General features: G+C 41.7%; 2 protein-coding genes and 1 pseudogene across 2 annotated transcripts in view; all 3 read left to right on the top strand.

The window, feature by feature from the left end:
• The window catches only part of asic2 (acid-sensing (proton-gated) ion channel 2), a 524,547-nt gene that overhangs the window by 123,909 nt on the left and 377,509 nt on the right, over window positions 1-23,129 (top strand). The gene's annotated exons all lie outside the window — the stretch shown is intronic.
• LOC146982405 (general transcription factor II-I repeat domain-containing protein 2 pseudogene) lies at window positions 6,507-9,214 on the top strand (annotated as a pseudogene).
• LOC146982404 (E3 SUMO-protein ligase ZBED1-like) lies at window positions 16,784-17,884 on the top strand. Its single transcript, XM_085785522.1, has one exon. It carries the CDS (start codon window positions 16,784-16,786, stop codon window positions 17,882-17,884), a length of 1,101 nt encoding a protein of 366 aa, XP_085641648.1.

The raw sequence follows: 23,129 nt of genomic DNA, 5'->3' as shown, positions 1-23,129 counted from the left end.
TCAGACTGATCAGTATTGGATTGACTATTACAGAATTTGTGATTATGATGCCAGTGATATTGATACAAGAGAGTTGTACACATGCAAAAAACAAGTGTAAATGTCAGTAATGTCAGCTGACTACAAAACAGTATCTCAAAAGAGCACATGTGCTCCTAAGGTAAAACATATAGGGGGGCACAAAAAGATATAAATTTACATACAGTATTTACTAGGGCTGGGGCGATATGCTTTTCTCCCGATTCAATTCTTCTACGATTTTTTGGATGGCGATTCGATTTAAATTGCGATTCTACGATATTGCCGATTGTCTCGATTTTTAGTCTGCATTTTTAACATTTATCTGCACACAAATACTGTAGGAGCCTATAAATTAACATACTCCATTATAAAGTGAACTTAAACCCTTTTCAAAACCTGTATTCTCTGTATGTAAAAGGGCTAACAAATGTACATTGCACAATATTTAAAACATAAAAAAAAAAAATTAAAAAAAAAATCGATTTTTGAAAAAAAAAATCGATTTAAAAATCGTCAAAAAAGATATCGCGATATTTATGTGAATCGATTTTTTTCTCCCACCCTTAATATTTACAGATTTATAGTATTTGATCCATGTTCATCAAAACTCATTCAGAAATACTGTTGCATTGTTTACATTTAATATAACTCACTGAACTTGTTTTATTCTCCTGTTTAATGTGATACAGGATGATGGTTGCATCTTTACAGAAAACTACCGTGGTTGTTGCCAGAGGATTGTGGGATTTGTAGTTTTGTAGCCCAGTTTGCACATATATTTCTTTTAGGAGGAAAATACAAGTGACATATAAATCCCTGGTGTAGAGACAGCCGTCCTTTGACACACTCACATTACCAACTATTGGACTATTCAGTGCCGTGTTGTTGCTGTTTGTTTAGTGTTTTGTGTCTTCTCTCTGGGAGTGACCTGAGGTTGTTATCCTGCAGTGTTGTTCTGGCGCATTGTGTTTGCATGTTCATCTGTAATTTCAGTGTTATTTTGTGCACTTAACATCTTATTCTGTACAGTTATTGAAGCTGTGCTGCAGAAGACAAACTCACATCACTGTAATAACACACTGTACCATCTCTCTACCTTCTCATCATCTGTATTTGTCCTGGTAGAAACAAGGCTTTCTGGGAAATACCTGTAAGAGTTTTGTTTTGTTCCATATTCTCAGGATTCAACCATAAACACAAGCTGCTGCTGCTGCTAAACATTAAACAATATGTGTTTGTGTGCTTGGCTGGGCGGCTGGCTGGGTGGGTGGATGCACAGGGCGGGAGGATATTTTTGGAGGGGTGGAAACAGACAGGAAGGTGTCTGATTGTCTGTCTGTGTGGCGTGAAGTTGCTAAGCAACTCCATGTAGCCCCGCATGAGCACACAGAGAGAGACGAAACCCAAAGTGCAAAATGACTGATAAATCAGGACAGAGGCGTTCAGAGGGGAAACTGACATTTCTGGGAAACACTCAGGTTTACACGCTCTGCTGCCGCAGCCTCAGACTGCATCCACCGCTGCTGCTGCTGCTGCTGCTGCTCACATCCCATCTGCAAAGATTAGCCTCAATTGTGGAGACTTGTACTATTTTTAACTGACCCAGCAAAGCACAGTGGCCGACAAAGAGACGAGTCAGGTCTTCCTCCGTGAAACAATGATGCCTCCGCCCGGTTTGGTCAGGCTCATCCTGGGTTTGTGAAGCTGCCACTGTCTTGGTCTTTGATTTTTTTTTTTCTTTTCCCTCCACTCTCTGGCTCTGAGATCCTGTTTGATCAGCCAGGAGCTTTAATACCAACACATCACATTCATTTTTTAATCATAATTAGCTTCCTAAAAGTTACATATAATCAGGTGTAATCTGGTTCTGAGTCAGGTGACGGCTCACACACGCTCACATTAAATGGACATTTGGTAACACTTTATAATAAGTACACACTATTAAGCATTAGTTAAGCATTAAATACTAGGGCTGTCGCTTTTTATTCGACATTCGAATATTCGTTCGAATGTGGGGGGAAAAGTTCGTATTCGAGCAGTAATGACCTGCTCGATATGCAGGCTGCAGCAAAGATACTCTATTTACCGTCTTTGGCTGCAGTGCCCGGTGCCTGCATAGCGCCGCGGAACGTCCACCGGACGCGCAAGGGCCGCGAAGAGCCGAGAAACGGAGCCAGTTTACTTTCTGTGCCCATATTAACCGCTGGTGTGGTGTCGCGGCGTGCACCTCCGCGGCCGGCTCGCGCCGTGCAGCGTCTGGTCTATTTTGTGTGAGAGCCGCGAGCAATCGCGTCAAGCTGGGCAGGAAGTCAAACATGAAACAACGAGAGTATCCGGTCAATTTTCAAAATAAAACACCGCGACTGTGTGTGCTGTGGCTGCAGCGGGGGGGGGGGGTTAATATTCGAATATATCCGAACGAATTACGGGTCATTCAATAATCGTTCGAACCTCATTTTTCTAAAAACTGACAGCCCTATTAAATACTGAATTCTTCATTTATAAAGCATGAATACTCATTAGTATGTACTAATAAGTGAAGAATTCAGTATTTATTAATGCTTAACTAATGCTTAATAGTGTGTACTTATAAAGTGTTACCAGATAGTTCAACATTTTTGGCAAATTGGCCCATTGCCATAATCCCTATAGTCTTAGGAGTAGGTTCATTACCTTTAATTGTCGGTGCAAGCTGTTTTTAGAACGGCGGAGCAGAGCAGTGAGCTCTGCACGGCGTGTGGTATTTCCGGTCTTTCCCTCATCAAACTCATCAAATACACAATTAACAACTCCACAACGCTCTGGTGGACAAGTTGTGAGCTGCACATTCACCACGCTATGAGATAATAACAGAACGTTACCAGACAGAGTTGTTTTAGCAGGTCACTACTTTACTTGTCCACCAGAGCGTTTTGGAGTTGTTGGATTGTGTATTTGATGAGTTTGATGAGGGAAACCAAGAAATCCCATGAGCCTCCGTAGCGTTAGCTGAGCAGCTCACGGCTCTGCCCCACCATTCTAAATACAGCTTGCACCGACAATTAAAGAGAACGAACCTACTCCTAACACTATAGGGATTATGGCAATGGGCGAATTTGCCAACATTTTGAGATATCCCTTTAACCAACTGACAGGAGCATATTGCAAAATCCATCACGGTCTGGCACTGCAATACCCACAACCCCCCTGTCCTCCCATCAGTCAGCCTGTGTCCCTGTGGTATGACTCTTCCTCTCTGTCTCATTTCCTCCACCGCCATCAGAGACTCCTTCACCCCCCCCCTCTCCCCCTCTCTCGACATCACTTAAACCTTTACTCTCCTCATCCTCGTCGTCTTCCTCCCACTTCTTCAACCTCTCGCCGGTTCCTCTCCACTGCTTTTGTCCTCCGTTGTGGATCTTTTGGTCATTTTTTTTTCCTGCACACAGGTTCAGGCCGAGGGCAGCTCAGACCAGTTCAGTTCACCTCAGCTCAGACAGATAAAATAAAATAAAAACCCCTCATTGATACCAGATGGGAGATTACGGAGCTGCAGCTGCCACGTAGAATGAGTTTCATCAGAGTTGAGGACAAACGACGCAATCACAGTAACGAAAAGACGTCCTGAAACGTCTCTCTGAGTCCCGTCCAATTCCACATGATCACATCTGATCACAGGTAGAGGGGAGGAGGGGCTTGTCGTGGAGATTGATTGACATCTACAGCAGCCAATAGCGTGGGATGAACCACCTGTGGGATCAGACAGGAGAAAACAGACTGAACTCTGTTGTTGTGGAGGACTTCTCTCCTCCCTCACCTCCATCTGCCGACCTCATAGATAAATCTGGCGGAGGATGAAACGGAGGAAGATGATGATGATGAAGATGTCTATATATATTTGAGTCGATAGCTGAGGGTAGTAGTAGTAGTCGTAGTCGTAGTGACAGGGAGAGACATTAGCTTTGTCTCAGTTCAGCGGCTTCATCCTTCATCAGAGGACGCACTCGAAGGCTGATTACGTCACAGCGTTGCAACAAGGCCAAAGGCTCCTCCAAATCCAGCCGTCTCTGTTCTAGGAGGACATACCACGCCTATCCTTCATGGCCTCCCTTATCCCAAGATTCTTTGCATGCCGTTAATAATTAGCCACCTAGAATGCTATAGCCATCGGGATGTTAGGACTGTAGCCATGACCGCTCCACTTTGTGGCAGGCGTGGTCTGAGGAGCTGTTGGAAGTGTAAAAGAAGCCGCCACATTCGGATCTTGATTGGGTTCGGATGCAATCAGGAAATGCTCCGAAAGCGAGACCGTCCCATTGACCAACAGTGGACGCGGCCGTCAGATAAGAGGAGGTGCCCCCCTCGTGAAGCCGTTGCCCCTGTAGATCTCTGAAGGATCCAGCCCCTGGATTGGGACAAAGCTACAATCTCAAACTATAGCTAGCAGGTCCAGCACTGAAGTTGACTGGAAGAATTTATAGTTTTAACCTTCGAAAAATGTAGTTAATTGGATGCATAATTCGGACAAGTGCAGGATGAGTCATAAAATACATCAATTTAGATGTAAAAATACTCAAATAATATAATGTTTTGACATGAATGCAGTTTATATCAAGAGATAAATGAACAATTGACATGTAGATATAGGATTAAAGTCAGAAAATATACTTTTTTTTAATTTCATGGGCTCTTTCAAAATAAAACTCAAACTTCACTTTAATATGTTAAGAATTTGTTGGGTGGTAACAAAACTATGACATTCAGCTGCTATCACAACTTGATAGTAACACGTTATATTGCAATATTGTAAGTGAGATTAACATAGAAATGTGTTCATTGTTGGTTTGACTTTGTGACTCTAAAGTCGTTGTTGAAGACTTGACCACATGTCATTTCACCGTTTTGTGTCAAATAAGTTTCCGTCCTGAGCCGATAGCCTATACATCTGTTTCTGGATTGGTTTCTGTTCGAGCCGCCCTCCTTCCCCCCAAAAAACAAACGACATCTGCTATCCACTTTCCTTTAAAAAACAAAAAACCATGCAGCATGTGTGAGCGTCACAGGGTTGAGCTCTCTAGTGACGAGTGACAACTGTTATTTCACTTGACAAGTGTGAAAGGAGATCGGAGACACGGAGTGAAAGTGGCTCCAAAAATAAGTTAACAGCCGCACACAGTGAGACGGACTCAGACTTTGAGACTTTTTACTAGTTGTTTCTTTTTTCTGTATATGTAGATACTGGATTTACACCTGAAACATTTGCAGCTCTGTGTGATTAGATGCGATGCTGCGTCTGTTGTTTACAACCTTAATGCTGAGACAGGAGAACAAACACAAACACAGCTATAGCGTTTCCTCCGGTGTTGTTGTCATCGTCGTCGTCGTCGTCTCTGAACCTGAACCTCCTCCTCTGGCTCGTCGTCCCTGAGTGAACCGGTGAGCAGATGGGAGGCTGAGGCTGAGGCTGTGGGGGGAGAAGAGAGGAGGAAGTAATGATATGCCATGTCTGCTGCATTAACGGGCCGTATGTTTAGGAGAGCAGAGCAGACGCTGCATGTGTATTTGTCATACGGGCTGTCATACGCTGTTACCGCGAGCTCAGTGGGACTCTTCATTCACAGCACATCCTCCATCCTGCTCTGCTGCAGGTTCACTTCTTCCTTTCCTCATGATCTGTCCTCATATCTCGTTTCTCTCTGCTCCATGTTTATATCAGTAGCCAGAGTTCAACATGAGGGCAGTTTATTGGATTGTTAGTTTTTTTTTTAACAACATAAAAATCTCTCCCTGTGTATTATCTTATCAAGGCTTCATGTCATAGTTATGTAACACATGCCACATCTGCCTCCCATCACTTCTGATGATGCACTGACAGACTGACGAGGTCGCTTCGTACTGTAGTGTGAAATAAAAAGCAGCAACACACTCAGTTACTCATGATGACAAAGTGAAAGAGATATAAAGAAGAAAATAGACTGAGATACTGTACGAGATGTGCTGCTGTGTTTATATTTACAGTATATCAGTACAAAGGCCAGGAGGTCATGAAGCTCCGCTAGAGAGAACCTGCTACTTTCCTCTGTGTATCTGCTACTTTTCTTTATTCCTGTAGTTTTTAAGATCCATGTTTATTCTGTTGTAGCTTGATATTTGAATTATATTGTTGTGTATCGATTCGGTAGTAAAGTAGTTATTAAAGATGCTTTGATTCTTAAAGGGGTATTTCAACGTTTTGGCAAATTGGCCCATTGCCATAATCCCTACAGTATACTCATAGCAGTAGGTTCGTTACCTTTAATTGTCGGTGCAAGCTATTTTTAGAACGGCGGAGCAGAGCCGTGAGCTGCTCAGAGCTATTCTACGGAGGCTCGTGGGATTTCTTGGTTTCCCTCATCAAATACACAATCCAACAACTCCACAACGCTCTGGTGGACAAGTTGTGACCTGCACATTCACCACGCTATGAGATAATAACACAACGTTACCAGACAGAGTTGTTTTAGAGCAGGCATGTCAAACATACGGCCCGCGGGCCGGATCCGGCCCGCCGGATGATTTCATCCGGCCCGGTATACATTTCTGAGTATGTAAAAAAAAAAGCAAGTCTCTAGCTCATTTCTATCAAAAGTTAGGATTTTTTAAAAAGAAATACGCCAAAGCCCGAATACTCCCTCCAGCCGCTAGAGGGCAGCAAATACATGCTCACATGCCACATGCATAACCGGCCGGCGGCAATCTTGCCTCTTCATTCCAGTCACCATTAATAAGTTGTTTTGACACCGACACCCCGAAAATGGCCTTGTCAAAAAAAAGAAAAGTGGATACGGAGTGCAGAGTCTTCCAGGAAAAATGGACTGAGAACTTTTTATTCACAGAGGTGAATATGAAACCAGTATGCTTGGTATGTAATCAGCAAGTTGCAGTGCTCAAAGAATATAATATTCGGCGGCACTACGAGACTCATCATAAAGAAAAGTATGAACATTTTAAAGGACAACTAAGAAAAGACGAGATAAACAAGCTGATGGCTGGCCTAAAGAAACAGCAGACTACATTCACTCGCAGCCGCGATATTGCTGATGGAGCTGTGAGAGCTAGCTACCTTATTGCTAACGAGTTGGTGCGGGCATCCAAGCCATATTCTGATGGGGAGCTAGTGAAAACATGCATGCTGAAGGCTGCAGAAGTCGTGTGCCCCGAAAAGCGACCTTCATTTGCCAACATTAGTCTATCGAGGAACACTGTCGCAGATAGGGTTGCTGATCTATCAAGTGACTTGAATAGCCAAATGAAAGAAAAAATCAAGTCATTTATTGCATTTTCGGTGGCAATCGACGAGAGCACGGATGTTACAGATATTGCTCAACTGGCCATATTTATTAGGGGTGTGGATGAGACATTGAAAATCACAGAGGAGCTGCTTGAATTGGTGCCCATGACCAGCACCACAACAGCGGATGACATTTTCAGCTCTCTCGTTGGAGCGCTGGACAAGGCGGGAGTGGACTGGTCCCGTGCCATCAGCCTGGCTACTGACGGTGCGCCATCGATGGTCGGGAGGAAGGCTGGTGTTGCCTCCAAATTCCGTGAGAAGGTACAAAACGCAAATGGAGGACAAGACTTTTTCGCATTCCACTGTATTTTGCACCAGGAAGCGTTATGTTGCAAAACTCTAAAAATGGACCATGTTATGAGTGTGGTTGTGAAAACTGTCAATTTCATCAGAGCGCGCGGTCTAAACCACCGTCAGTTTGACACATTTATCAGTGATAATGACATTCATGCTGGCCTGCCATATCACACTGATGTACGGTGGTTAAGCAGAGGCGCAGTGCTGCAGCGTTTCTTTGAGCTACGAGGCGAAATTGGACAGTTCATGGAGGAGAAGGGACGCCCAGTGGACGAACTTAAATCCAAAGAATGGGTGCAAGATCTTGCCTTCATGGTTGACATTACACAACACTTGAATACGCTTAACACTATATTGCAGGGGCGCAATAGAGTTGTAACGCAGTATGAAGACAGCATACGCGCGTTCAAAATAAAACTGTCACTGTGGGAGGCGCAGCTATCTCGGGGCGACACAGAGCATTTCTCATGCCTAACAGCTGTGCGCCCAAAAGCACCGAACCGTACTGATGTGGAGAAATACAAAGAGAACATAACAGATTTGCTGCGAGAGTTTGAGCGGAGGTTTCAGGTCTTCACTGAACTTGAGAACACATTTGCCTTTTTTCGCTCGCCATTTACAGTCAAGCCATCTGAAATGCCAGCTGACATTCAACTCGAGTTAATTGACCTGCAGTGTGATACCGCAATGAAGGATAAATTTACGTCCGTGGGATTGGACACGTTTTATCAATATCTTGTGCCACAGTACCCCAAATTAACAGCCATGGCTGCAAAGGTTTTATCCATGTTTGGGACTACCTACCTTTGTGAACAGGTGTTCTCCGTAATGAACAATAATAAAACAAAGCAGCGCTCAAGGTTAACAAATAAACATCTGAATGACATTGTTACATGTGCTGCTACTCAGGATTTGACACCTAATATTGATGCACTCGTGAAGGAAAAAAGATGCCAAGTTTCAGGAGCCAGCAGCAGCACTGCAGGAGTGCAGTGAGGGAGGGAGAAGGAGAAAAGTGTGGATTTTGTTTGCACACATGAGTAGACTACAAATTGAAAATAAGATGAATCTGGTTTCATATTAAAATACAATTTTGAAGTTGTATATAATTCTCAGCCCCTGTAGGTCCAGCCTACAAAGTTGTTTGGTTGCACTGCTGTAACTTTTGCCTCAATAGGTCCAGCCTTATTGGTCTGTTTTTTTTTTTTGTTTTTGTTTTTTTTGATAAATGTGCATTTTCAAAGTATGTCAATTAAGGCAAAAATAATTTCTTCATAGCTCCCACTTTGTTTAGTGTGGTGAGTTGATTCAGTGGTTTAAAACTGTTTACTCAGCTGTATTTAATAAACCAATCATTTTATTTTGATTAGTTCCATTGTTTGTGAATAAATGTGTTGTTAGAATAGATCCCTTGTGATCCGTAATCATAACATGTAGGTTACAAATGTAGGCTTGATGATAAAGCATAGTACTGAAAAACAAAGCTAAAGATTTGGAGTTGACATTTTGCCATTATTTTACTGGTCCGGCCCACATGAGATCAGAAGGTCTTGATCCGGCCCCAGACCCAAACTCAGTTTGACATGCCTGTTTTAGAGGGAAATTCATGCAAAACCGCTGTTGCGCGTTCCCGTCGGGGGCAGTTTTTTGGCAAGCAGTCTCTGTATTTGCCTCGAAAACAACTCTGTCTCATAATGTTAGCATTATTATCTCATTATTATCCCATGTCGCTGCATGGATTGAGCTTCTCGCCGTCTTCATTGAAAACAAATGCACATGGCCGGAGAGGGATGGTGGGAGAAGGGTTAGGGGTGAGTTTTTACAGAAGTGAAAACATGCACTCTGAACCTGTAGGGGGAGCTCTGTGGAAAAAAAAAACAGCGACAGACTTGCGTAGTTCCCCTTTAAATGAACATTGGCCTGTAGCTCGGCTAAACGTAGCTTCAGCCATGGTTGTATCGATCACATAGCAGTCAGACAAACATAATAAGATATTGATAACATCTGTGTGTATCTTTATAGATGGTCTGAGGCAAGGCGTTAATCAGTTCTTGGCTGTAGACCAGCAGGACTTGGTAACTGGAACTAAGTCCAGCTCTGACTCTGAACTAACATGATATTATCCCAGTTCAGATTGATCCACTGCTTTTCATTATTTCAGCTTTCAGACAGAAGAAATCCTTGATGAGCGGTGAACTATCAGCGTCTCCTCTGTGGCCTCTGGCTGTGTCCTGTATTACTTCTCATCAGAGTGATTTAAAGGCAGCAGCGTCTTTATCGCAGTGCAGCCTTGTTGTCCTCGGGACGGCGTGACTCAGAGGACGAATTTAGCAACTGTCAAACTCAATGAACGTCTAAAGACCTTTTCAGGCTTAAATCAGACATTATATATCAGATTACTCAACATTTATTTATGTATATATATATATATTTATACATTCATACTGTCTCAGATACGTAGTGGACACATTTGGAAGACCAGGGCTTTCACAGAAATATTAATTAAACATTTTTTCATAGTTCAATGCCAAAAATAGCAAGTTTTCCACTTCATTTAACCATCCTTTTAAAAAAAACAAAACAATCTGAAGTATTAATTGTTAATTTGCTCAGTTGAAATATGAAATAAAAGAACTATTTTATTTATTCCTCTCCCTCTGACATCCCTGGTCCTCCAGAGACAAGAGCTGAAAGAGATGTCAATGACTTTGAGCTTCGTATGAGATGATTTGATTCAGAGTTTCCAGGTTTTTATGTGACACCTTTTTCATTTTCCTTTTTTTTTGTCGTTCAGCTGCAGCGCTGCCGTTGTTATCCTGGTGGCCTGTCGTTGATCCAGGGGTGAAGAGCAGGGCAGTAAGTGGATCAGAGGTTGTGTCCTCCCTCTGCCTGCTTGTGTTTCCTCTGTCGCTGCCTGGTTAGAGAGCAAGGCCCCAGAGCTAGAGTGATAGATGCATTTAGAGAAACGATTGTGGGGGTGTGTACTTTTTTGTTTTTTGTCAATGGTGACACAGATCTGAGTCGGTCTGGGTGACATCAGAGGAGACGAGAAGAAAAACATCAGCACAGGTCAGGAGCAGAGTGATGTAATCTCATTTTCATGTTTGTCCGTGTCATCATTGTTGTGGAGCTGCAGGACGTAAAAACTTGAACCCATTAACACTGTTATGGAGAAGTTAATGGGGCTCTATCTGACATTTCTTGGCCCATATTCGTGAGTCTTTTTGTGTGTTTTAGTGTTATTGCTGCCAAATATAGGCATTGTTCCTCTGCTGGGATATTTCCAGCAGCAGCAGCAGTACTGAGGTTATTGATCTAAGACATCAACAGTAAATGTCAAGTTTTGGCGTCGAGCTGGAAAAACGAAAAGAGCAGCGTGATATTTTCAGGACAAACCATTTTGTATTGAAGTTCTGTAATCAAACTGAGAAGTGCCTCCACCGACTGAATACATAAGATATACTGATGTGTCCTGTCCTCGTCGGACCAGAATGCACTGCAGCACCAAACACAAGTGCAAGTATTTAAAGGGATAGTTCAACGTGTTGGCAAATTGGCCCATTGCCATAATGCCTATAGTCATAGCAGTAGGTTCGTTACCTTTAATTGTCGGTGCAAGCTATTTTTAGAACGGCGGAGCAGAGCCGCGAGCTGCTCAGAGCTACGCTATGGAGGCTCATGGGATTTCTTGGTTTCCCTCATCAAACCTCTGATGCGGGTTGCCTTCAGGGACAGTTTTTTATCATCAGTCTCTGCATTTACCTCTAAAACAACTCTGTCTGGTAACGTTCTGTTATTATCTCATAGCGTGGTGAATGTGCAGGTCACAACTTGTCCACCAGAGCGTTTTGAAGTTGTTGGATTGTGTATTTGATGAGTTTGATGAGGGAAACCAAGAAATCCCATGAGCCTCCGTAGCGTAGCTCTGAGCAGCTCACGGCTCTGCTCCGCCGTTCTAAAAATAGCTTGCACCGACAATTAAAGGTAACGAACCTACTGCTATGACTACAGGGATTATGGCCATGGGCCAATTTGCCAAAATATTTAACCATTCTCTTTAAAGTGAGACTAAAGATTAATCTGACACAAAGTTCACAACAGCTTTGTCTTGTTTGTTTCCTGTCATTTCCTGACATTTCTATTTATTATTTATCAAGCTCCACTTAAAAAGTCAAATCACACATTTCCTTATAAGTTGTAATTTTTTTTACCATCACAGTTTATGCTCCAACATTAAATATGAAATAAGGAATAGTGCAGCTGTATTTCTCCAACCACCTTAACAGTGTATATGTAATGAATTATTAATAGAGCTGTTGTGTAAACTCACCATGGACAGCCAAACCCCACTGATCGTGGTTATTAGGTATTGATAAAAACTAGCGGGGGGTAAATCTGGGTTTAGTGTTGGAGGTGACAGAGTCTGTGTTTGTTTATGTCTCTGCAGCGAGGGAATCCCTGATATCTTCATGTCCTCATTGATATGAGAACAGTGCAGTGTTTGCCCAGGGGGGGTTAGGAAAATGTTAGTTTTTCTGAATATTTGCAGGGATTTATGCCGCGTCTTTGCACTTGTGTATTTTCATTGTGATGTGATTTTTTTTTTCTCCTCTCTCAGTGTTAATCCTGAGAGATTTGTCCCAGTGTTTAGGCTCTGAGGCGATGGATGCCTCCTCTGATTACTGATTCCTTTGTAGTCGGCAAGAAGATCAGACTCCGACTGGAAAGTACCTCCGCTGACCAAAAGTTGTTGCAAGAATTTTCAGCCCTGAAAAACAAATATTTTACGACTTTGTGAATATTTTCTGTCCTCTAACTTACCTCTAAAAAATCTTGGAAAAATAGGGAGAAGTCTTGTTTTAATTTGATCTTTTTCATAGGAAATAACTCACACATCTTTAATAGTCCTCTATTTTCATCACATCATACGACCCAGCCTCCTGCCTACCTCTTCACAAATGCATTTTCATTTTAAAGAGGAACTATGCTACGTTTGTACCTTAGCTCCAGCTCCAGAGTCCTAGTGCTGGTTTAACCAATGACTAGTAACTAGTTCCAGGGAGAATGGAGCGTCTCTTGGCTGAAAACCAACCTTGTAAGATCAGAGCCTCCGACCCGCTGTCCCAGCTCTCGTCTCCATGGTGACACCGCCACACAAACGTAACGCGCCCTGTTACCCGTAATCTCTTGTTGATGACAGATAAGACTACACAAATATAGGCTACACATGGTAACATGGTAGATGATAAATAACCTTATCCACCGCTCCATGGATTGATTTCTCACCGGCTTCGTTAAAAAACAGATGCACATGGAGGAGAGGAGGGTTAGAGACACAGAAGAGGACAGACCAGACTTGTATAGTTATCTTTAAAACTAGAAAAATGAGAAGAAGATGTACCTGACCGACCCCATGCACTGATCATGATCAACTGGTACATCTTTCACTTTCACAGTAGATCTGGAGAACAAAAGAAAAACTAGACCATATAAGTTGTAGATTTTCAAAGATATGGTGATTGAATTATAAAAAAATGAATAGTTTATGAGACTTATCGTCTTGTCTGAAAGAAATTAAATGTCCCCTTGTTTTTACTGGCACAGAATATATTAAAAAAACAAATGAAACTGAGGTGCAGTGCAAACTCTGCAAGGTGCAGACTTTGATGAGTAGCAGTACTGCAGAAAATTTACAAAGGTTTTACGCCACTAGAGGAGACTTCGTTGAAGAACAGTCGAATAGTTCCTGGTGATTATCGAATAGTGCTTTTGCTTGAAATGCCCGTCCCTAATAAGTACATACAGACATGAGACTCTTTGTAACCACTGTATTTCTGTCATGTAAGATGCAATTCCACCTTTTCCAGAATAACAGTGAGCGTGGAGCTGCCTGTGGGCAGACAAAGACGAAAGCAAGGAGAAACCATTTCTTTAACTGCTGAGAGTTTTTTTTTTATTGTTATGTGCAGCGTTACATTTCTGAAACTTTTGAAAAATGGTTGATGTCATCACCAAATTCAACTTCACAAGCTCCAGTGAATAAGCAGGTATCTGATATAATTTTCTCGCTGCAAATGTTAAGATGTTTTCCTTTTTTTCTTCTTTCTCTGGAGTATGAACAAAGTTGTTTTCTCATAAAAATGCAAAACAGCCCACATGCCTTCATTTTTATTTTTCATTTTTTTGTGGGAATGAAAATGTGATGTTGTGATGCTTTGAATTCTGGTTACAGATTAGAAAACACAGTCTGGATCTGTTCCTCTTGAGGTTACAACAGGTAGATCTTGACTCTGGTAAAAGTTTTTCAGCGACCACTGATCTAACTGACTAAAAAAAGTCCAACTCTGGAAAGTCCAACTCTGGACTTTTTTAACGCAGCAGAGGCCGAGGGATTCAGAGCAAGACTGAAGCCTTTAAAAAACGGAGATACATTAGTTTGGATGTGCTTTTCTGTTGCCGAGGGTTTTCTCTTCTTCCTTTTTTCTTTTTTTTTGTAACTTGACATTTGTTGAGTTGGAGGCTGCAGTGAGATCTTATCAGGCGAAACGGTCCAAAGGGGCCGGATCAAACCTGGGCCCAGTTAATTTGCTCACCTTTTATTATGGCGACTGTATCACACGTCTCAATCTGAGGCAGCGACTGCAGCCTGATGAGCGGCCATGACAGATGGCAGTTTACAGCCTGGCAGAGGACCGGCCACTTGGACTCAATAAAGATGCCTGCTTTGATTTGCTTTCTGTGTGTGTGTGTGTTTGTGCACGATTGTGTGTGTCTGTACACAATCTCTAAGAGAGGTGTTCCTGCACGACTCGGTTCCATCTCCATATCTGCTTCTTTTTTTTTTTTTTTTTGCCATTTGCAGCGTTTCCCCGAGGGCGAAGTCGCAGCCTGAGACGTCATTAAATGTGATATTTGACTACAGTTTAAAGCGGCGCTGCCATATGTAGTTTATTACAGCGTTAACATTAAGCTTCGCTGCACTGTTGGTGCCGGGTAACTGTGTTGGATGGAGGATTGTTGTTGTTGTTGTGTGCAGGATTGAAAATGTGAGTCATGTGTCCTGCTGGGGTTCCTGGATGTGTTGCCACAGCTCACCTGCATCACCCATCACCACATAATCTCACCTTGTTACATTATGATGATAAAATAATGCATACTACTCTCATGACACCACTAAGCTACACATTATTCTATTGAAATAATGATATAATATTAATAATATATATATATATATATTTACATATTATGTTACGGTTTTATTCATACCACATCATTAATGTCCATTATCCTTTCACCCTTTCACAAAAAAAGATGTACAACTAATGAAATGCACCACCAGACCTTTGTGCCATTCTTGTTTTTACTAAGCAGAGTCAATATGCAGAGAAAATAAAAAAGCTCAGGGCATATCTGACAAATAAACCCATCTGTATTATACATTACATCAGCCAGGCTGCCAGTCTTTAACTATGCATGAAAGCAAAGGGAGGCTTTGTGTTTGATTAATGATGAGCCATCAGTGCTAACATCACACATGCACACGGTTTATTTATAAAATGGGGGGAAAAAAATAAAATAAATAAATCGTGGTAGCTTCACTTAGTGTTGTGTCCTGGTGGTTTAAACTGAGGACAAACCTGAAGCCTGAGCAACAGTGTAATGTACAATAAGTACTAGGCTTGGGCGGTATTACGGTAATACCGTATACTGCAGGTATTTAAAAATAGCAACGGTATCAGTTTCAATACCGTCATGAAAAAATGCAATGCAATATTAAATAAAAGTAATTTAATGTCTACAATTAATTATATGTCCAGTAGCACTTATGTGTGGTTGAATTTAAGTTAGTTTAATATGTTTTAGCCTACTTTTAAAAACCCCCCCCCCCCCCCCCCCCCGGCCCTCTCCGCTCCCCCGTCGGACACGTTCCTCATAGTCACTCTCACTCACACACACATCACACAGCCAGATCGCTCTGCACACAGTTTATTAACTTGATTAGTTTCAAAAAGTCGGTCAGGTTTTACCGTTATGCCTGTTATTTCACCAATAAACACAGTAGATGAGCGTGAGTGACTGAGCTGCTGCGGCGGGTGGGGTGGGGTGGGGGGTCCGCGGCGTGGAGCGGTGCGCGACTCTGACTGCAGCGGGGACTATCATGTCTCTGCTCCGTGACACTGTGAGACAGACCGCCGGTGAGCCTGTGGGACGGGTCCGCTAATCGTTGAAAACAGCAGTGATACGTCTCCAAACCAGAAACTTGGAAAAAGTCGCTCTTGACAAGAAAAAAAAAAAAAAAGGGACCGGACCTGCCGTGCCGTGTAAAAAAAAAAAAAAAAAAAAAAAACTGACAGCGAGTGCGTGTCATGACTTCCTGTATGTGGCCCTTCAAAATAAAAGCCCTATAGCCTTTCATATACAGTTCGGTCATATTGATTTTGACTTAATTTTGACAAGACAGGGCTCCAAATGTTTGTTTTTTTTTCCTGCGACCAATCGACCAATGAGATTTTGGTCTGCTAATAGGGGTGTAAGAAAATATCGATACACTCAAATATCGCGATATTTTATTTGACGATACCGTATCGATACTCAACGGCACTGTATCGATTTTTTAATTAACAATTAACATGCAAATATTCACGGCGTTTGTTAATTTTTGTGTTGCAATTAAACCTCCGGCCACTAGTTGGCAGCAGTCAGTATGTCCTCCGCGCCAAAGGAACAATGAAATCCCGCGAGATCCCGAGATCCCGCGAGAGTGCTAGTCTGTGGCAAACTGCATGCTAACCGCTAACTTAGCACAGTTCACCGGCGATGGCTGAGGACGAGAGGCTACGGTCAGCTCCAGCAGCTTTTAAAGCTGATGTTTGGGCATATTTTGGTTTCAAAACAAAGGACGGCAGTTACGACTACGACAAGAGCCATGCGGTCTGTAAACTCTGCAACGCCAAAGTCAAGTACTCGGGCAATACTACAAATTTGCGAGCACATGTGGCGAGACACCATGACAATGTAGCATTACAGGCTAACGTGAAACGAGTGGATCCTGCTCAACGAACCATTGAAGATGTTAACTTTTCGAAACTACCAGCGACCTCAACTCGCGCAACCAAGATAACACAGTCAGTACTTTCTTTTATTTGTAAAGACATGCGACCTCTGAGTGTTGTGGAGAATGAGGGATTCCGTAATATGATGACAACACTGGAGCCCCGTTACACCATCCCTTCCCGACAACACATCACGGACATCGCTCTCCCGAAGTTGTACAGAGAAGTCAAAGCGACGGTGCTGGACTCGCTCAGCTCAGCGGAGAGAGTCGCTATGACATGCGACGCTTGGACTTCGAGGGCCACTGAATCGTATGTAACTCTTACAGCACATCACATAGATGACCAGTGGAACCTCAAGTCACATGTACTGCAAACCCGAGCCATGAGTGACAGTCACACGGGGGAACACATAGCAGCGTTACTGAATGAGGCTGTGACCGAATGGGGATTGGATGGAAAAGATCCCGTTGTTGTTACAGATAATGCCTCGAATATGACTGTCGCGGCGAGACTCGCAGGCTTGACGCACATACAGTGCTTTGCACACAGCCTCAATCTGGCGTCACAGAGAGCACTGAAAATACAGTCAGTGTCGCAACTTCTCGGCAGGATCAGACGTGTAACAACCTTTTTTAGGCGCAGCACACTAGCCAGTGAACAGTTAAAGCAAAAACAGCGCCTACTCCAGCTGCCAAGTCATAGGCTGATAACAGACGTTATTACAAGATGGAACAGCTCTTATGAAATGATAGAACGATTCTTAGAACAGCAACCAGCCATCTGCGCAGCTCTGCTTTCAGCAGAGGTCAGGAGGAGTGAAAAAGATATCTTCACATTAAGCGAGTCTGATATCACGTGTGCAGAAGAAGTGCTCAGTGCACTCAAGCCCATGAAGGATGCCACCCTGGTTATGTCTGAGGAGAGCATGCCAACACTGTCCCTCATCGCTCCTCTTCATGCCAAGCTTGTGATGGGTGCAGAAGAAAACCCTGATGACACACAGACTGTAAAGGACATCAAGGCTGCTATAGCACAAGATCTGGGAAAGAGATACAATGAGAGGGAGGTGCTGCACATGGCATCAGCTGTTGATCCCAGGTTTAAGGATCTTCCCTTCCTGTCTGAAGCAGAGGCCAGTGAGATCTACTCCAGACTGACCAACGCTGTGATGAAGAAGCAACAGAATGTAAGTAAATAAATTAATATATTACAGTTGGAAAAAATACACAGCAGTTATAACTAAGTGCAAATCTGAGTAAATGAACTAATGACATATGGTTAAGTTGCACTTTGATAATTATGTATTAAATATAAGTATGGAATAGGATGAATCTAGGATTTGAATTTTGGCTTTCGGTGACATTAATACTAGTTGGATTTGATGTTTTTCAGCTGCAAGAGGACACTGACAAACAAGGGGAGAATGTCCCAGAGGAAGTTGATCACCCACCATTTGAGGACAGCCCTGCTTCCACCCCTCAGCCACCCCAAAAGAGACCAAGGACCTCATGTGCATTGGCAGACTTGCTTGGTGCAACATATGCCACTGCTGGTGGTAATACAGCACCAAAATCAGCAGCTGATGCTGCTGCAGCTGAGATAAAGAGGTTTAAAGATGAGACCCCTTTGCCTCTCACAGGAAATCCTCTGAGTTGGTGGAGGGACCACGAACAGGAGTACCCTCAGCTATTCAGAGTAGCAAAATGTTTCCTGTGTATTCCTGGAACAAGCGTCTCTGCGGAGAGAGTTTTTCTCTTCCGCAGGAGATATTGTGAATGCACAGAGAAGCGTCCTGAAAGCTGGGCATGTGGACCAGCTTGTATTCCTCCACAAAAACCTTGAGATTAAAAAATAAGCACTGACATACAAACTGGAACAACATGTAAAACCCAGTATCTGAGACTGTTTACCATATTTAATTTTGTTGAGTCCTGCAAGCTTATATTTATTTAGGCAGATGGGTAAATTCCTTTTATTGAGATTACACTGAAAAAGTGGACGTTGCAGGGCTTTGTACTTTATTTTTGTCAATGACAGTTTACATTTTTTGTTAATATTTTAAGAACCCTACAAGCACTTTCATTTTTGATTACAGAGAAAGTATATGCTAATTTATTTGTGGTAACAGCCAGAAAAAGTGTTATGACGTTTGAAGGTATAGAGACCATATTTTCTTTTGATAGCTACTTTGAAATCAAAAACTCCTGGTTGTGAACCTCCATGCAGATATCTTAATATCTACAGCTTTAATGTAAAATTGTTTACATATTTTTTCTTCATGTTAAGCTAATGACTGTTGATATAGCAGAAAAAGTATAGTTATGAGAGATTATACAGGGACTGCATACAATCCAGTATCTGAGACTGTTTACCATATTTAATTTTGTTGAGTCCTGCAAGCTTTTATTTAGGCAGATGGGTAAATTCCTTTATTGAGATTACACTGAAAAAGTGGATGTTGCAGGGCTTTGTACTTTATTTTTGTCAATAACAGTTTACATTTTTTGTTAATATTTTAACCCTACAAGCACTTTCATATTTGATTATAGAGAGAGTATATGCTAATTTCTTTGTGGTAACAGCCAGAAAAAGTGTTATGACATTTGAACTTTGAAATCAAAAACTCCTCTCACAGGTTGTGAAACTCTAAGCAGATATCTTAAAATATCTACACCTTTAATGTAACATTGTTTACATTTTTTTTCTTCATGTTAAGCTAATGACTGTTGATATAACGGAAAAAGTATTGTTATGTTAGATTATACACAGGGAGGGACTGCATATATTTGCAAGTATTTGAGACTTTTACTGAAAGGCAGATATTAATTTCTTCAGCCTGCACATAAAGAGCAGATCAGATGTTGCAGTGACTTTGCATTTTCTTTTTCAACTTCAGAAATTTGAACCTGCTCTGTTAACTTATTTTTTTCATTTGTTTATCCAAAAATCCTTGCTTGTATTTCTTCAGCAAGTTGATGCTAAGCATGTAACAGCATTGTGTGTGCTATGTGCTACAGATTTCTTACAATTAAAGTAACTCTTTCAAAGAAACTCAGTATATCGTTGTTCCTACAGTATCGCAATATATCGCAATATATCGCTGTCCCTACAGTATCGCAATATATCGCAATATATCGTATCGTTGCCCCTGTATCGTGATACGTATCGTATCGCCAGATTCTTGCCAATACACACCCCTATCTGCTAATGTTTAGCCCTAGTATTCAGTTTCTGAATGGTGAATACACAAGCCAATGTTTGGTAATGCCACTTACGTCATCATTTTTAATTAGTCACGGTAATACCGTATACCGTGGTAAAATGTGGAGGAAGTTTGACGGTATCAAAATGTGGATACCGCCCAAGCCTAATAAGTACGCTATAATGACATTTCGTTTTTATTTCACACCAAACAACATGAAATATAAAACACTTCATAAATAGGTATAGGAGATATACACTTGTGTGTTATTCTAAAGCTGCAGATTTACCATAACTCTCTCTCTGGACCCATCGGGAATTTGATAGAGGTTTGCTAGTTTTCCCAGCCTGCATGCTGAAACATATTTAAAATCCTTGTAATGAGCATAAAAGCCGGAATTAATTACCTCTCTTTTTGTGTTTGTACTATAATACAAAATGTCACTTTTTATTTAATATGAAGAAGTTTCCACTCATCTACTGTATGATATAGGTCAATCAATTAATCAAGGGACTTATGGCTTCCTTATTGTCTGGCGCCACATGTTTGTACATATACAATCATGTATCGTCTGCGTAACGACGAAGTCACGCTTTACTCACAAACTATTTCTTCATCATTTGTTGAGATGGAAACTTCATAGAGCAGCATTTTGGGTTTCAGACTGTAGAAGGCAAAACTGCTGACTTCAGAAAAAAATGCAAATACCAGAGAGCAGCTGTGAAGGCTCACGCAGTGCAGCTGCATGCACAACTGCCTGCTGGGAAATATAAAGGTTAGACTCTCTGTGTGACCATTGATCACTGCCTGCTACACTGCTCACGTTAGATTTATACACCTTGTCCACTGAATGGGCTGTGATATGATTCTACATTTCAAATAATAGATTGATTGTGTGACCGTCTTTCTTTCTTTCTTTGAAATAATTCAGTCACATTTCAGTAAAAAGTACCAGGAAATATTCAGTTTTATACATAAAAAAGGCACTTTCCAATATGATCCTCTACATAATTGATCATCTTAAATCATAAAGTTATCCCTCCTACCTCTTAAAATATTTAGAGTATTTAAAATACATTTCATTGCAAACGTTATCACTAATATCACTCCGATAGTTCCACTTATTACCTATTTATGAAACTCACTTTATTTATTCATTGCCCAAATATTAGAAGATGTTGTTTAAACAGATTTTTTCCAATTCTCTAATGACATTACACGACATTTGTGGCTTTTCTCAAGGTGTTTCAGCCCTGGTTATATTCATTATTAATAAATAATATCAGTGTGTTTGTGTGTTTAAACGCACAGTATCTGATATAAATTAAAGGAGCAGTACGTGTGACATCATGTCGTGTGCTGTTGGACTGTCTCTGCACATATTTCCCCGTCTCCAGTGAAGAGAGTCACACATGTAGAGACTAGAGAGATGCTGGAAATGTGTTTCCACTTTACGCCTTGGAAACACGAGTCTGCTGGATGTTCTCTGTTGAAAAGTGTGTGTGTGTGTGTGTGTGTGTGTGTGTCTGCATGTGCATGTGTGTGTGTGACAATTTCATACCTGGACAGCTGGGTTCACTTCCATCTGCAGGTAGTAATACAGGAGTCTACTCCAGCAATTTCACCCTCTGACTTCTAGCACTTCATGAAACATTCAGTCAGCACTAGAGATTTGGGTTTTGTATTTCATCATCATCTTTTTTTTTTCTTTAAATGTAAAGACTTTACAATTAACTCTAGCCTTTCCAGCACTGCCTTCTGTCTTTTTTTCCTTCCTTCCTTCCTTTTTTTTTTTTTATTTCCAGTGAAACTTCCAGCGTTATTTCTGCTTTAAACCTCTAACTTTTTTGCTCATCAATGCTGTGTGAATCTCTCAGGAGGACTCTTTTCATTCCTCTCCATTCCCAGCAGCAGCAACAAAGACTCTGCTTTTGGCCTCTGGACCTCTAATCGGTCTCTTTACCAGATAAAGCTCTGGGTCTGGAACCAGGAAAATTAAGAACTGCAGTCCTCCCGAGCCGCTGCTGCTGGGCCCATGACTTGCTTTGTTGGCTTCAGAACAAAATGTCTTTTGAAGCCAGTTGCTCGTAGCGCTGTTCTCCACCACTGAGCTGGTAAGAAAAAAAAAAAAGAAAAAAAAAATCACTGCAGTAGAAAGACGCTTTTGTTCCAAAAACAGAATATGGGCCAGGAATTGAGTTTTGAAAGCTACTTGATGAAGCAATTGTTGAGTCATTGCTATTGATCTGCAGCCACATCAACCCCCTGTAGGTGTACGGCGTCCAATGTTGTGATGACTCTCTGCTGCTGAGGGGGAAGAAAAGAAAGTCTTGTTGTTATTTATTGTCTGTGCTTCAGAAACAAGGAAGAGTGACCTGAACACACCTGTAAACACACCGCACTTCCATAAGTGTCATACGGTTCAATATTGATCGATTGATGAGCATAGTGGAGGATGAAAGAATGATGATGATATAATGTTTGGGTTAGTAGTTGAAGGTAGCAGTCAGTATGTTTACATACACAGCTAAGTGGATTTCGATCTCGATTTGGTCCGTGTGCTTCCTTTTTTTAAAAAATGGAAAACAACTTCTCGCTGGTTGCCCTGTGTGAAATGCACTCAATCGGCGCTGACACTGCTTCTGTGCTACACTTTGTGCAGTCTGTAGCTACTGTTGTGAAGTATGTGCACATTGTCCAGTTTCAGTCAGATTACATACATGCAGAAAAAAATCTATTTCCAATCGCATTATCTGGGTGTCCTGTCGGATATGGAGAAGTCCGATATTAGTCGGACTCACGCGTTTACATGCACTTCAGTTGTCAAGTTATAATTGGATTAAAGGGATAGTTCAATATTTTTGGCAATTTGGCCTATTGCCATAACCCCTATAGTTTTAGTAGAGAGGTTCGTTACCTTTAATTGTAGGTGCAAGCTATTTTTGGGATGGCGGAGCAGAGCCGCAAGCTGCTCAGAGCTCACAGGGTCACAGGCTGGCGGAGCTGATGATGCAAACATAGGACCGTCCCTGAGTGCAGGATGAGTCATCAAGATTAAATACATACATTTTGATGTAGAAATACTCAAATAATGATATTCATTTTTGACATGAATCTGGTTTAAGGGGAACTACACAAGTCCAGGTCCCTTTTCCTCTGTTTCACTGAGCCTCTTGGACGTGTGCATTTGTTTTCATAACATTATACATGTTATAGCCTCCATTTTCATTTATTAACCTTC

Source organism: Trachurus japonicus, chromosome 8, assembly GCF_045865225.1.
Source record: "Trachurus japonicus isolate A0001 chromosome 8, Traja_1.0".
Classification (NCBI taxonomy): Eukaryota; Metazoa; Chordata; class Actinopteri; order Carangiformes; family Carangidae; genus Trachurus; species Trachurus japonicus.
This window is presented reverse-complemented; position numbering and strand designations above follow the sequence as displayed.